The sequence below is a fragment of the Lithobates pipiens genome, unplaced genomic scaffold, assembly GCF_037356315.1.
Source record: "Lithobates pipiens isolate NorthernLeopardFrog02 unplaced genomic scaffold, aLitPip1_a1.2 Scaffold_6, whole genome shotgun sequence".
In the NCBI taxonomy this organism is placed as follows: domain Eukaryota; kingdom Metazoa; phylum Chordata; class Amphibia; order Anura; family Ranidae; genus Lithobates; species Lithobates pipiens.
The window spans coordinates 7,933,787-7,948,769 of NW_027507881.1; the positions used below are offsets into that span (position 1 = coordinate 7,933,787).

At 48.6% G+C, this 14,983-nt stretch overlaps 1 protein-coding gene across 1 annotated transcript; it reads left to right on the plus strand.

Annotated features, from left to right (window-relative positions):
- The first annotated feature begins 597 nt into the window (after positions 1–597).
- On the plus strand, positions 598–5,873 carry LOC143958255 (zona pellucida sperm-binding protein 3-like). Its single transcript, XM_077467773.1, has 8 exons — positions 598–1,147; positions 2,714–2,826; positions 3,349–3,452; positions 3,528–3,705; positions 3,793–3,913; positions 3,990–4,084; positions 4,974–5,116; positions 5,635–5,873. The coding sequence occupies exons 1-8, from the start codon at positions 680–682 to the stop codon at positions 5,859–5,861; spliced, it is 1,449 nt and encodes a 482-aa protein (XP_077323899.1). The 5' UTR covers positions 598–679; the 3' UTR covers positions 5,862–5,873.
- The last annotated feature ends 9,110 nt before the right edge of the window (positions 5,874–14,983 follow it).

Sequence of the window (14,983 nt, forward strand, 5' to 3'; positions counted from 1 at the left end):
GTGCTGAGTCTCCGGGTCTTTAGACCTGCTGTGACCATTATGAGGGGTTCCCACCATCCCTGTGCTGGTCTCCTGGGTCTGTACACCTGCTGTGCCCATTATGAGGGATTCCCAGCATCCTTGTGCTGAGTTCCTGAAACTGTACACCTGCTGTGCCCATTATGAGGAGTTGTCACCATCCCTGTGCTGAGTTCCTGGGTCAGTACCCTTGTGTGCCTATTATGAGGAACTCCCACCGTCCCTGTGCTGAGTTCCAGGGTCTGTACACCTGCTGTGCCCATTATGAGGGATTCCCACCATCCCTGTGCTATTGAGTCCTACAATATATCTCTACTGTTGGTGTGAGTGACATTAATGTTATGGTGTAGTATTAGTTGTACGTGATCCAATCATTGTGTATCCTTTTGAGATTCCTCTTCTCCATGCAGCTTGTGTAGCACACTCCATGTGGACCTGTCTCTCCCATCTGATTTCAGCATGAGGATGAATCTAGCCATCTTCTCCAGTGGATCTCCAGGGGGATGAGGTGACCTCCATTAGTTGTTCCATCTCCCATCCATCATGTATAGTCCCAGCCATTGGGTGTGGTGATGATTGGCCCCAGCTGGGGGCATCAGTGGTTGGTGGGAGGGGTATAAAGGACAGCGCTCTCTCCCTCATTCATTGTGTTAGGTCTCTTATGGGCAGGATGGATTTTCTGGTGAAATGGTGTTGGCTGTTGCTCCTGGCAGTGGCCTATTGGTCAGGGTTTGGCTGTGATGGAGTCTTGGTGAGACAGGGCCGCCAGTCAGATTGGTGGAGGAGTAACCAGCGGGCTCTACCTGGCCAGGGCTCTTCTAGATGGGGCTCAAGAGACTGGAATGCTAATCGCCCTGTTGTGGGTGTTGGGGCTCCTAGGGGTTCACTTGCTGGCCGTGTTGGTGGGGTTCCACGAGATCTGCTGCAGCCTGGGACCTCCCCTATCAGCATCCAGTGTGGAGAGGACAACATGGTGGTCAACGTCCAGAGGGATTTCTATGGTATTGGGAAGCTGGTCCGACCTTCTGACCTGAGCCTGGGGCCCCGTGGATGCAAACCCAACAGCCAGAGTACAGACACCACTGTCTCCTTCCAGATCAACCTCCAGGACTGTGGCAACACCGTGCAGGTAGTCTTCAAATGTTCCCCTTTATCCATGTATTCTAGTCAATGGCCCCACAGTCACCCTCCTCCCTTTTCATCTTCCAGTAGTCTGTTGTGTATCGCACCACTGCTGCTTTTTTGGCCTCACCTGGAACCAGCTAGTTCCTAATGACCCTGTACCTGATATTCCATTGAAAAGGCTATAAATAATTGCTACAGCCTATCCACTTAACTTTCACACCAGCCGGTGTAGAATTCAAACCTCTGCTTACCAGAGTAAGACCATCCCTACAAGGCTTGGTTCATATGGCCTCCTCTTTGCGTGTAGGGGAGGGGTTGTACAGGAACCTTAAAGCTCCACTTTGGGAAGATAAAGATGGAAGTGAAGACACCATGCTTTTGAATGGGGTATGGGCGAGTTAAAACCTCTGGGCATTTTTCTATTTTTGTTGTAAAGGCGGGGGGGGGGGGGGGGGGGAATATTTCCTTTCACTCTCTGCTTTGTAGCCATAACAGTGAGGAAATCCCTGGCTGTTACCAGAGCAGGTGTCCCCCATAGAGTACAGACAGAAATAAAAACCCAATGGGGTTCTAACCCATGCCACTCTATCAGTTTTCTTTCCGTTGCACTTTAAACACAGTTCATATGGGGTCCCTTCTCCTCGTTTTGCTGTGGGGGGCTGCACTTGCCCCTTATGTTATAAACCCCCCCCCCCCGCCAAAAAATAAGTCTGCCCACACCAAGGACAGGTGCAGTTTGCATATCTGGGATTGCTGCTCAGTCACAGGACACCATGTTGCCGCACTGTCAGTACGCCCCTGTTCAAGCATACTGTTTGGTAGGGATCTGGAATGTGGGGTACAGATAGAGAACCACTAGTAGTGTCTGGAGAGGACTCTCCAGACCATTAGTAGAGCTTATTGTATGCGTCGCTGGATAGGTAGTTGGAACACTGTTGTGGGTTTACTTTAAGTGCCAGCAGACTCAAGACTTGCCTTTTTTGTAGACTGATTCTTGGAAGACCAGTCACTGGGTCAACAAATCTCTTATCACATTTTTATTCAGGTTTACTTTTGTGGAGACTGCTGTTGGGTGCCGCCATCTTGGGAGTGATGTCAGAAGCTTCAGAGTTGCTCCTCTTCCCTTGATGGCTACATGGGGATTATGTAGGAAGAGGTGAAGGAGCTGGGCCAGCACAAATGGTACACTCCAGAAGGGGAGAGGGCTATACTATGTTAATTTCTGTAATGTCAGTTTACCTAGCAAGTCAATAAAATTCCACGTGGAAAGGGGGAAAACCCTGCATGTAAACATTTGATTCACTTGGGAGTGTTTAACCCAACTCCCACCCCCCCCAAACCTGCCCGCAGCTCCCGGAAGGCAAAAGATTTTTATGATCTCACTTACTTGGGGAGCCACAGTCCTGTTTAAATCTGTCTGGGTTTCAGGCAGACTGAAACCTGGACACAAGATTCCGGGGGGGGGCTGGCTTTCCAACACTGGTGCCAGGCAATGGTGAGCTTGACCTGGTCTCGAGCATGGAAAGCTGACATTTAGTCCAAGTCTGTATCATTCTCCTCTTTTGCACAGATGACTGAAGACTGGCTAATCTACACCACCAACCTGAACTACAGCCCAACCTCCTCCATTCCAATCATCAGAACCAATGCAGCTGTGGTCCCCATAATGTGCTACTACTACCGGTGAGTCAACACTACTAGATCAGCTTAAACTAGGCTGCCATGCAGGTCCCAGCTGGTGTTCATCATCTGGTCAATGCTTGGCCAGAGTGGGCAGAAAAACACAACTAGGGGTTTAACCTTCATCTGTCCTTGCCAAGAGATTTTAATGTACAGTATTAGTTTTTTCCCCTGGTTAAGGGTGTTGGCAGCCTATTGTGAGGCTGAGTGTAGTAGTCTGTTGCCCAGCCCCCCCCCAAAAAAATATATATATATTTGCCTAACAAGGTTCTAAAGAGACTCTGGGGACAAATATAGTAGCTGCTCCTGGTCAGTTAAATATTCAGGGATCCTGTCCCATTAATGGCTTTACTATCTGGCTTCATTTGGTCACTGTCCAACAGGAATGGAATCAACCAGACAGCCATCCTTTAGTAACTTGCTAGATGGAATTGTAACCAGGCTTTGACCATGTACTTAAAGTCGGTAATATGAACTTGTGACATTAAATTAACTCATAACTGACCTTGATCCTGTTCTGTGCAGGCACAGTAATGTGAGCAGCCAGGCCATTAAGCCAACGTGGGTTCCATTCAGCACCACTGTGTCTTTAGAAGAAAGGTTGGCCTTCTCTTTGGCCCTGATGACTGGTGAGGAAGATGGGTGATCAGGAGGGAGGGGTTATTGTTGGGCCTTTACTAATCCCCCTTTCCTTATGTATACAGAGGACTGGCGTGGTCCCAGAAGTTCTCCCATCTATCAGTTGGGGGATATTCTCTACATACAGGCCTCTGTGGATACTCGCAACCAAATTGATATGATCCTGTATGTGGACCACTGTGTGGCCACCATATCTCCTGATGCCACCTCTTCTCCAAGTTACGACATCATTGCAGACAATGGGTATGTGGGATTTATTTATTTATTTTTTGTGTGGGTAGGGGGTTGGGTTTCCATATGGCCCACATTGTAAATGACCATCTTCTGCAGGTGTCTGGTGGATGGAACACAAGCTGATGTCTCCTCAGCCTTCATCGCCCCAAGGGTGCAGACAAACTCTCTACAGTTCACGGTTGATGCCTTCCGGTTCCAAGGAAATGATGCATCTCTGGTGAGGACTGTTCGAATTGGTTGCGCAGATTGGTGCCTTCTAGTAATGTTTAACCTAATAAAACCTTTTATTCCAGATCTACTTGACCTGTTACCTGAGAGCTGCTGCTGCTGCCACTCAGGTCCCAGATCCCACTAACAAGGCCTGTTCCTATAGTAAAGCCACAAACAGGTGAGACTATTGAAATGCCTGTTGGGTGCCAATGGGTTGCTGCTCTTCTCCATAGCATTTGTCTGTCTAATCACTTCTATAGGGATCTAGTAACCTGTGATTGTTTTTTTTTTTTTTAAGTATGAAAGGCCCCCACAGGGTATGTCTGTACCATTACATATTTACACCATGTACATTGGTAAAATTGCTAGCCAGGTAAGTGGTCTCATGGGGCTGAAAGCTGGCCTAAAAACAGGGGTGGCTACCCCTGTTTTTAACCTCAGCCCTCCAGCTGTGGTGAACCTTCAAGTCCCATGAGACATTGCAAGACCCTGACAATTGCAGGCATTCCTCCTAGATGCATGATGGGATTTGTAGTTCCACCACAGCTGGAGGGCTGAGGTTGCCTACCCCTGGTCTAAAATCTCAGGTGCCAGCATGATCAGGAATATGGGCATGGTGCTCCTGAATCTGCTGCATGGACACCTTGTGGTCAACTGTAAATGCCATCCAAGGGGGATCAACTTGGCACTGTAAGTAGAACAATGGGCAAAACTTCTTAATTTTGGATAGAGCCAGGGAGGGTTATAACCCATCAGACTTCTCGCCATCTCTACCATTGCAGAGATTTGCTTTCACTTCCTGTCCCATAGCCAAACAGGAAGTGAGAAAATCCCTGCAAATGAATGGAATACCTTGGACCCCCCAACCCAAACAATTTTCTTTCAATTCTGGTAAACTATACAAATAGAGTGAATCTCCCTATCGCCTCTGTGCCTCTGGAGGGATGAGCCCCAAGTCCCCTTTAAGGGAAATGTCTAACTACCTATAGTGTTGGCCTTTCACCAAGCTTCCACTGCATCTGCTAAAGACAAGTTGTCATACTTTTTTTTTTTTTTTTTCCCTCTAGCTGGTTTGCAGTTGAGGGCCCCAGCAGTATCTGCCAGTGTTGTGGGACACCAGGCACCTGTAGCAACCCTACTAGTCTGACAGCAGGAGGAAGGAGCCGATTTGGAAGACCAAGAGCCTTTGGGAAAAGGGAAGCCTTAAATGGTGAGTCTTAACCATGCAGCTGCTGCATACAATAATGGTGTGGCCATATCTGCTCCTTTTGCTGGGAATGTCCTGAGAATGGATTTCCTCCTGTTTCATTACAATGGGAGGGTGAGGGGCTCCTGACTGGTTAGGGTTATTCAACCTGGCCCTGATTCTTGCACCCACTAAGGTTCTGAGGGGACATGGGTTGCAATGAAGGGGGGGGAGGCTATAACTTGGATGGCCCTCATATTGCTGCTTCTATTCCCATAGAGGTTTCCCTCCACTCTTTTCAGAACTAGAACAGGAAGGTGGCTCTCCTGCATAACCTTTCATAGCAATGCAAATCTTGAGGGTTCAAACATTCTCCCCCCCCCAATAGTGTTCAATTGGTTAACATGAGAACGTTGATTCATGAGGGTCTACAGTGGACACCACCTCTGCACACTTGAGTAGGAGTTGAGTTATCTGAAAGCCCTTGGTTGCATTGTATAGATGTTTATGTGCCTTTTGACCCTTCAATATTTCTCCTGCAGAACCTAACATGGAAGAACAGTCAATGACCACCTTGGGACCTCTGCTTGTGATTGGGCCAAAACAAAGCAACATTGCAGCTGCAGTGATGAAGGAAGAGTCCACCCCCACAGAGCTCTGGTGGTTGGTGGCTGTTGGGTGTGTCAGTGTTCTTGTAGTCACTGTGTGTACAGTGTTCATTGTCAAGTCACTAAAAAAGCCGCAATATGTATTGTCTGTGGAGAAATAAAATAAATTTAATCTGGTCTATTTCTTTTGCTTATTTAGACCGTTAAACGGCATAGATTTGGTGGGCTCTAAATGGCTAGATCATGGGTCTTGTGTGGCAGCCTTCTGCCCCACCTTGTCTCAGCCCTGGTTTCAGGTGTTGTATGAAGTTTGGAAGTTTCCCAATCTTAATGGGGGCAGAAGTTGTGGCTGGGTGTATGAGGCCATAGGATACTCTTCTATATAGAAGACTAATGGGGATCATGGCTATTACTGACCCTTTATGCATCATTGTGTCCTCACTTAGGCTTCCTACATACCTTTTTTAAAAATGAATTGTTGCACATTTTGATATTTCTCCACCTGATTTGTTTATAGAAGGTCAGAGGAAAAGGTTAAATCTAAAAAGGGATGTGGGGGGGGGGGGGGGGGAGAAAGCACAATAGTGTGCAAGCAATAAACTAAACTATTGTAGCCAGGTGATAAAATTCCAAATTTCTCACTGGCTTTAATAAAGCATTTGGTAGAAACACTGGCTGTAGCTGCTTCCCTGTAGTGTTGAACTAGTTAGCTCCCTGCTGTGGCTGATATAGGTGTTAAGGGGTGCAAATACAGGGAAAGTAGGAAGGGGTGTGTGGTGAGTGAAGGGAGAGGACATAATATAAAAAGGTAAGAGTGCAAGGAGAGTAGAAGGTGCAGTCATGACAGGGAGAGAAGAGATGGTGTGCAGGGAAAAGGAAGAGTGCATGGAGTGGACACAGTGCAGGAAGAGGAGCAACATCACAAAAAAGAGTACAGGCAGAAGGAAGGGGGCAGAGAATGTAGGAGAGTGGACAGTTTAGGAAGAGAGTGGAAGGACAACAGTCATGGCCCATGTGTCAGTAGCAGTGCTTGTTCTGAGAAAGTTGAGTGGGGGGGGGGGGGGGGGTTTATAACCTGTAGGGGCTGCTAAGTGACTGTACCGCCATTTCACTCCAAGACAATGAACCAGTCAATCCGTTTTGTTAAATTTTTATTGCGGTCTTATAACTTGGCTGAGGTTAAGAGATTCATGGGATGCCCAGAAAATTATTGTGTGGTTTGGGATAAGTTGGATGTTCTCCTCCTGCACAACACTTGCTGCAGACTCTCTCCTCCTACCCTCAGCACAATTCTTCAGGTGCAGCTAGCACATGGTTAGGCTTAACATGGGTTTCAGCAAGGCCTTAGCAAAGTTCTTTGAACTACTGATCCCAATTAGACCCTGACTTTGCTAGTAACATCAGTCTCGCCCGCTGGTGCTACATCCAGCTCTCTTGACTGTGCCTGACACTCATTGACACCTGATTTATTCCCTGCTGTTCAGTACATCCCCCTGGGTTGTATGGGGGTTCCTGTTTTAGCTTCGAACCCCTGGCCCAAGGTCACCCCCCCCCCCCACAGACTGGGGGCTCCTTCCAAGGCAATGGCAGCCGAACACGCCTCCATATCTTCCACCCAAATAACTTCTCCTAGCTGGGATGACCCTGGGTATTTAAAGAGGCCTGCCAATCTAGGTTGGGGATTGGTGAGGGCTCCTCAGAACACCCAGACGGCTCTACCCTTCTTCACACCCCCACACCTTCGTTCTAGAAGCAGAAGGGAGGTAACCAAAACATGAAACTGGCTGTGAGTCACCAGCTTACTCTAGCTGCTCCCAGCCCCACAGATCAAAACAAACAGGCCTAGCTTCTGGCTACTTTAAATGTATCTGTTCTACAAAAATCTCACTAGCACCTACCTAAGGTAGAGGCTGCTACATACCTAATGAGTCTGATACTCGTAGTAAATAATGAGAATATTGGAAAGTGTGGAATCCTACAGAGGGGAGAAGAGGGAATTCACAAAGGAAGGCTGAACATTTCCTTTCTTTTTCATACATCATGGGACAGTCGGGCTAATATTCATTACCTGCTGGGTTATACTTCATCATTAAGTGAATGGACACTGGTAGACCAAAGGTCTTCAGATAGTAAGTGATCCCCTTTATAACTCCTCCCATACAGGAAGTTAGTGTTTTTCTCAAATCGCCTTTCAGGACAACCCCGGAGAGAGTGTAGCTCCACCTTGCAATCAGGAAACACATGCCCACTTTAAAAACACCTCCTCCTCCTCCATGGCTTCAGTTATTGTGTTTCCTCCTTGGAGGAAGCATGTGCCTGAACCAGGGAGAGCTACACTCTCTGCAGGGGAGTAAGGCTTACCTTTTGTTGCAGGTTGTTTCTCTTTGACCCCCAGCAGCATCTCCACGGGGAGAGGACTCCTGGAGCTCCTGGTCCCGCCATCTCACGGGAGTAAGGACCCTCGGAGTGCCGGCGTCGGGTGCCCGGTGTCCGCTTGTTAGCGCAGGGAGGGCTCTGTTGCTGGCGGAGGCCGCTGCAGGTCAGCGGCATGGCTCCGTTTTCGGCGCCGGGTCCCGGGCGGCGACGGCGTCGTTCACGGTGACGCGCGGGCGCTCTGAGGGGGCGTGGCGCCGTGGTTCAGCGCCTGGAACGCAGGGGTCATGGGGCGGGTCAGGTGACCGTGTGCTTCCGCTTCCGGCCGGCCTTGATGACGCGGCGGCCGGGAAAATTTAAAATGAGAGCTGTTTGTAAAATAGCTGCCTCACTCAAACGATGGAAGAGTGCAAGCCAGCTATGGCGGAGACAGGCGCCCCCAGCACCGGTCCAGCCCAGGTACGTAAGGTGCACTGGCACCCTCTGCTTTACTGTGGGTATGTCTTTGTTTGTTCCCCCCTCTTGGGGGCCTGTCGCTGCAGGTCAGAGGTGGACTTCGCTCTGACCTTTTGCAGCCTAGTTCTGGGGTCTCACTAGTAGGTCTGTTTGGTGGTGGGTCTCTGCACTGGCTTGGTGTTAAGCAACTGGTTGTTGAGAGCTTTTAGTGAATTAAACCTGTATGTCGTTTCAGGAAAAATCACTAGGAAAAGCTAGACCAGGTCAGAGAAAATGTCCTTCTTGCAAAACCCCCCTCAGAGATTCATGGCAGAAGGCAATGTGCAGAAATTGTATCAGAGAATTGATGGAAGAGGAAACATCTCAACAATATAAGGATTTGTTTTCTTCGGTTAAAGAGCTGACAAACTCTTTGAGTTCAGTCAAGTCCATCCTGATACAAAACCCTCCCGCACAGACCGAGCCTCAGAACTTACCGCCCAGCCCCAGGGCGTCGTCATCCAGACAGGTGGAAACTGAAGAGTCTGGAGACGAAGGGGGTAGTACTCTCATCTCCTTCACGGATTCTGAGGAGGAGGAAGAGGAAGAAGATAGCAGGGGCTCCAAATTCAAGCTATCACTAGAGGAAGTAGATGATATTTTAAAAGCAATCTACACTACTCTAGAAATTCAGGAAGAAAAAGTACAACTGTCAGTTCATGACAAAATGTACCAGGGGTTGGACGAAACAAAACGGCGAGTTTTTCCTGTCCACAGGGTCCTCTCAGACTCAGTGAGAAAGGAGTGGAAGGACCCAGAAAAAGCCCCTTTCTTCTCTAAAGCTCTCAAAAGAAGGTTTCCCTTCGAAGATAAGGACTCAGAGGTTTGGAACAAGAAACCCAGAGTCGATGCAGCTTTCTCGCAGGTATCCAGACGAACGGATCTAGCCTTTGAAGATATGGGGATCCTTAAAGACCCAATGGACAAAAAAGCTGACTCCATCCTTAAAAAAGCTTGGGATGCTGCGTCAGTCAGTCTAAAACCAGCAATGGCAGCTACGGTGGTGGCCAGGAATCTGGAATGTTGGGTAGAGAAGCTGAAGAGCCATATTGAGGCGGGGACACCCCGCAAGGATCTCTTAGAGTCCTTTCCACTGATCCTGAATGCAGTCAAATACATGGCGGATGCATCAGCAGAATCAGTTAAACTGGCCGCTAGGTCTTCGGCTCTTGTAAATTCAGCCAGGAGAGCAGTTTGGCTGAAAACATGGTATGGGGACACTGCCTCTAAGGTCAAGCTGTGTGGTCTTCCCTTCTCGGGTGACTTGCTCTTTGGTCCTGATTTAGAGTCTGTGCTGGATAGAACAGCCGATAAAAAGAAGGCTTTTCCAGTTAAGAAAAAGCAGATTGCTAAAAAGAATTTTCGTGCTTTTCAGCAGTCCCATAAAAAAGACCAGGAGCACAAGAGCAGATGGGGTTCACAGAAGGGCAAAGGCAGGGGTGGAGTCCTCTTTAGATCTCCCCCAGAGCAGTCCCCTAAGAACAAGTGACAATATCTCCCCAGTGGGGGGGAGACTGTCAGCTTTTCGCGAACAATGGGACAGGCTGTCTCCAAATCTGTTCGTGAAGAGCGTTGTCAATCAGGGGTACAGGTTGGAGTTTTCAGAACTACCCCCGAGCAGGTTTTATGTGACAACATTGCCAAGGGATCAGGAGAAGGCCTCTGCAATGAAGCTGTTGTTACAGGAGCTGATACAGCAAGAGGTTCTGATTCAAGTCCCAGTAAACCAGCAGGGCGGGGGTTTTTATTCACATATTTTTCTGGTGAAAAAACCCTCAGGGAAGTACCGTCTAATCCTGAATCTGAAATTCCTGAACAGGTTCATTCGGTACAAACATTTCAGGATGGATACAATTTTCTCCATCACAAAGCTGTTGACCCCAGAATGCTTCATGGCATCCCTGGACCTAAGGGATGCCTACCTTCATATACCAATTCATCAGGCATCGCAGCAGTTCCTGCGCCTGGCATTGAAGGTAGGGAGTTCGGTATGGCACCTCCAATTCAGGGCTCTGCCGTTCGGACTCTCGTCCTCTCCCAGGGTCTTTACGAAGATTATGGCAGAGGCTTTGGAACCCCTGAAATTGAAGGGGATTCCAGTCGTTCCTTATCTGGACGACCTTTTGTTTTTTGCAGACTCCAGGGAGCAGGCCCTAGTCAATCTCCAGAGGGCCCAGTCTCACCTCGAGGGCCTGGGATGGCTTCTAAACCTAGAGAAGTCAATCCTGACCCCCTCACAGGAAATGAAATTTCTGGGGTATACATTAAATTCGATTCTCCAGAAAGTTTTCCTGCCGTTGGAAAAACAGGAAAAGTTACAGCTAGCTGTACAGCGGATACAGAGCAACCAGACAGTCTCAGTCAGGATGGCTATGGCAGTTCTGGGCCTGCTTACGGCAGCAATCCCGGCTGTTCAGTGGGCCAGGTTCCATTCCAGACCCCTTCAGAGGGAGGTTCTGTCAAGCTGGTCCCATCAGGATCCTTTGGAAAAACAGCTAAAAATTTCGTCAAAGACGAAAAGGGCTCTTTGGTGGTGGAGAGACCAGGCAAACCTCTCAAGGGGCCTGGTGTGGACCTTTCCTGTGGACAAGCGCCTTACTACAGACGCAAGTGCCTGGGGCTGGGGAGCCCATCTGGATGGTCAGACATCTCAGGGGGTCTGGTCCAAACAGGAAGCTCAAAGATCATCCAACTGGAGGGAGTTGAAGGCGATCTTTCTGGGTTTAGTGGCATTTCAGCAGAGTTTGAGAGGTCACCATGTTCAGGTGTTGTCAGACAACACAACAGCGGTTACCTACATTATGAAGCAAGGGGGAACCAGAAGCAGGAGCTTGATGGAGCTGGCCAATCTGTTGTTAGCCTGGGCAGAACAGAACACAGCCTCACTATCGGCAGTGCATCTGAAGGGCTCTCAGAATTTGTTTGCGGACCTCCTAAGCAGGCGCAAATTGCTAGAGGCAGAATGGAGTCTGAATCAGGAAGTGTTCCTGATGATCTCCGAGGCCTGGGGGGTTCCTCAGGTAGACCTTTTTGCCAGCCAGCAGAACTCAAAGGTGGACAGATTCTTTTCTCTTCACCGAGGAGATGCAGCAATAGGGTTGGATGCATTCGCTCACCCCTGGCATTACCAGCTGTGCTATGCCTTTCCCCCCTTTCCTCTAATTCCACTAGTACTGAGGAAATTCAGGGAAGAAAGGACAGACTTAATACTAGTCACTCCTTTTTGGCCAAAAAGACCCTGGTTCGCGGGTCTTCGAAACCTAGCCTCGAAGCCCCCATGGAGGTTACCACTCAGAAAAGATCTGTTATCCCAGGGGACAGTAAGTCATCCGGAAGTGGAACTCCTGCAGCTAACCGCCTGGTTTCTGAGGAGGACCTGTTAAAGGCTAAAGGTCTCTCAGATAAAGTAGTAAAGACCCTGCTGTCCAGTAGGAAGGCAGTTACACAGGCAATTTACATGAAGGTCTGGAAAAAGTTCAACTCCTGGTGCAGTTCTAGAGAACTCAAGGTCAAGAGCACGGTGTCCGTCTTGGAGTTTCTCCATGAAGGAATGGAGAAGGGTCTCGCAGCCAGTACCCTGAAGACTCAGGTGGCTGCCTTATCAGTTTTCTTTGAAAAGACTTTATCTAAAGAAACTTTAATTTCTAGATTTTTTAGGGCTCTTGCTCGAAATAGACCAGTAGCCCTTAAAGACTTTCCCAGTTGGGATTTGTCTACAGTTTTACAGGGTCTCTCGGGAGCACCGTTTGAACCCTTACAGGAAGCTTCTTTGCAGAAGGTGGTTTTAAAAACAATCTTTTTGGTGGCCATCACCTCGGCCAGGAGAGTCAGCGAGCTCCAAGCTCTAGCTATTACAGAACCCTTCCTTAGAATTTATCAGGACAGGGTGGTACTGAGGACGGATCCAGCATTCCTACCGAAAGTATCCTCAACTTTCCATCGATCACAGGAAATAGTGTTACCTACATTCTCTGCAAGCCCAGCAAATGCAGGAGAGGAAGTTTTTCACACATTGGATGTGAGAAGATGTCTTTTACAGTTTCTGAAAGTTACTAAAGAATTTAGAAAATCAAACGCCCTCTTTGTGATATTTTCTGGATCACGCAAGGGGGAGAAAGCTTCTAAAAGTACGCTGGGTAGGTGGCTTAAGTTGGCTATAACAGAAGCCTATAAAGCAAAAGGAGAAATACCTCCCTCAGGTATTGCTGCCCACTCTACTAGATCCACGGCAGTTTCCTGGGCTGAAAGGGCCGGTGCCACGCCTGAACAAATCTGCAAGGCTGCCACTTGGTCCAGTTATTCGACATTTCTCCGGCATTACCGGTTAGATCTACTGTCTGCAGCAGATCAGGCCTTCGGCAGGAAGGTACTGCAGGCAGTAGTCCCGCCCTAGGGTAAGTTTCTCGGTTATCCTCTCCGGGGTTGTCCTGAAAGGCGATTTGAGAAAGACTCAGTTAGACTTACCGGTGACGGTATTTCTAAGAGCCTTTCAGGACAACCGATACTTCCCTCCCTAGGTTATGCTTAGTAAATGTATTAAGTTCTACCATGGTGTTGTGCTTTCTGTGCTTTGTTTTCCAGCGTCGGAAGGCCACAATAACTGAAGCCATGGAGGAGGAGGAGGTGTTTTTAAAGTGGGCATGTGTTTCCTGATTGCAAGGTGGAGCTACACTCTCTCCGGGGTTGTCCTGAAAGGCTCTTAGAAATACCGTCACCGGTAAGTCTAACTGCGTCTTTTTTTAACCAGTGTCTGCAAGGTGGATGCCATGGTTTGTTTGAGCTCTCTGAGCTCCAGGTCTCTAGTCCCACAAATGGGTCCGAAATGAATCAAGGGATTAATTGATCGGATCCATTTGACACAGGCTTTTATGCTTAGATAAATGGGACCCGAGCCTTGCAAAGCAGACTCAAGGTTTTGCCTGTAATGTGGTCTCCGGGCGCTGCACGCTACAGCGGTAAGGCATTTCCTGCAGGGAGCAGTACAGGTCCAAGGGAGTGGACCCTAAACATGAAAGGGTACAAAGTCCTTGAAGTTCCAAGTGACAGGAACCCGCTGTGAAGGGTGAAGATTGGGCCCTTAGTTTCTAAGTGGCCCTGTGCCTGGATGGGTAAGTAAAACCAATTTATTTTATTATTGTGGGGTCTCCCAGTGATTGTAACAATCAGTCAAGCTAGCAAAAGGCTGGACACCTGTGTGCGGTGACCATACAGGGGAGTTCTGGGCTAGCTGTGGGTGTTTGCAAAGTGTACCTTTTTTAATTGTCTGTTTTTTGACCTGTATAATGGCGCACTACGGTGCGCCATTTTGCCTTGGTTCACCATGGTGCACGTGCGTTCGAAAAGACCACCATCCACTGCCCTACTGACACTGTTCACTGACCTACTGATGCTGTCCACTGTCCTGCTAACACCATCTACTGACCAGTGGCGGCTGGTGGTACTTTTTTTGTGGGGGTGTTACAGTGCACCCACAGCCACCCCCCAGTAGGTTGAGAAACCTGCATCCCCCCCCCCCCCCCGGTCTGGTTGGTTGGGTTATCCAGCACCGGAGCATTTACCCCATCTATGGCGGGCAGTGCTTCACCCGGGTGATGGACAGCTGCTTCTTTCCCTGCTCTGCTCCTTGGCATGACGGGTGGCTTCCCCTGCTCCCCTCCCCAGGCATCACGATGGCTTCTGTCTCTTCCCTCCTCCTCGATGGCAAATTGGCACGCTTCTCCTTTCGGACAATCGGGTAACAGGTCTCAGATCCACTTCCTGATTGGCCAGGAGGAGAATCAGTGTGAAAATAGTAAATATTAATTTGCTATTGTCACATTACTGGATGGCATCAGGGCACAGTGCTCTGCACCCTGAGCCCACCCTTATTTGAAGCCTATTAGAGCTTTAGGCTCTAATCACATACATAAAAAAAAAAAACCCCATTGGAATCCATGCTTCCCGCGCCCTGCATGTAGATTAGGGGGCCGGACGCATGGATGGGGGGGACGGTGCCCCTGCGCCCCTTATGAACGGGCAGCCACTGCTACTGACACCGTCCACTGCCCTACTGATGCCGTCCTCTGCTCTACTCTTAAGGTAGGCTAAAATTATTATGTTTTTACAGTGACATTTGTTTTATTATATTTTTCTAGGTTTTTCTTACTGTTTAGTTAGGCCTTGCTAGTTTCTTTAGAAAAAAAAAGGAGTTGAACCCTGATGATCTTTCATGTTGTTCAGATAGATCTCCACCTCTGAGGCTGGGTTCACACCTATGCGAATTGGTTGCGGATTTCCCCATGTCCAATTCTCATAGCAGGAGAATGTGACCGGCTCTCTATGAAGCCGGTTCACATATAACCGCAGCAGGACCAATGCGTTTTGCAGAAAAAAAAGTGTGCGTCTTTTGGTCTGTTACATGTCTGAATTCAGCAAT

What these genes read in the sequence shown, in the direction of transcription:
- LOC143958255 (XM_077467773.1), top strand. Translation starts at nt 680, where the DNA reads ATGGGCAGGATGGATTTTCTGGTGAAATGGTGTTGGCTGTTGCTCCTG. An exon ending in ATAATGTGCTACTACTACCG is followed by an intron (nt 2,827 to 3,348) that starts GTGAGTCAACAC and finishes TGTTCTGTGCAG; the next exon opens with GCACAGTAATGTGAGCAGCC. An exon ending in GAAAAGGGAAGCCTTAAATG is followed by an intron (nt 5,117 to 5,634) that starts GTGAGTCTTAAC and finishes TTTCTCCTGCAG; the next exon opens with AACCTAACATGGAAGAACAG.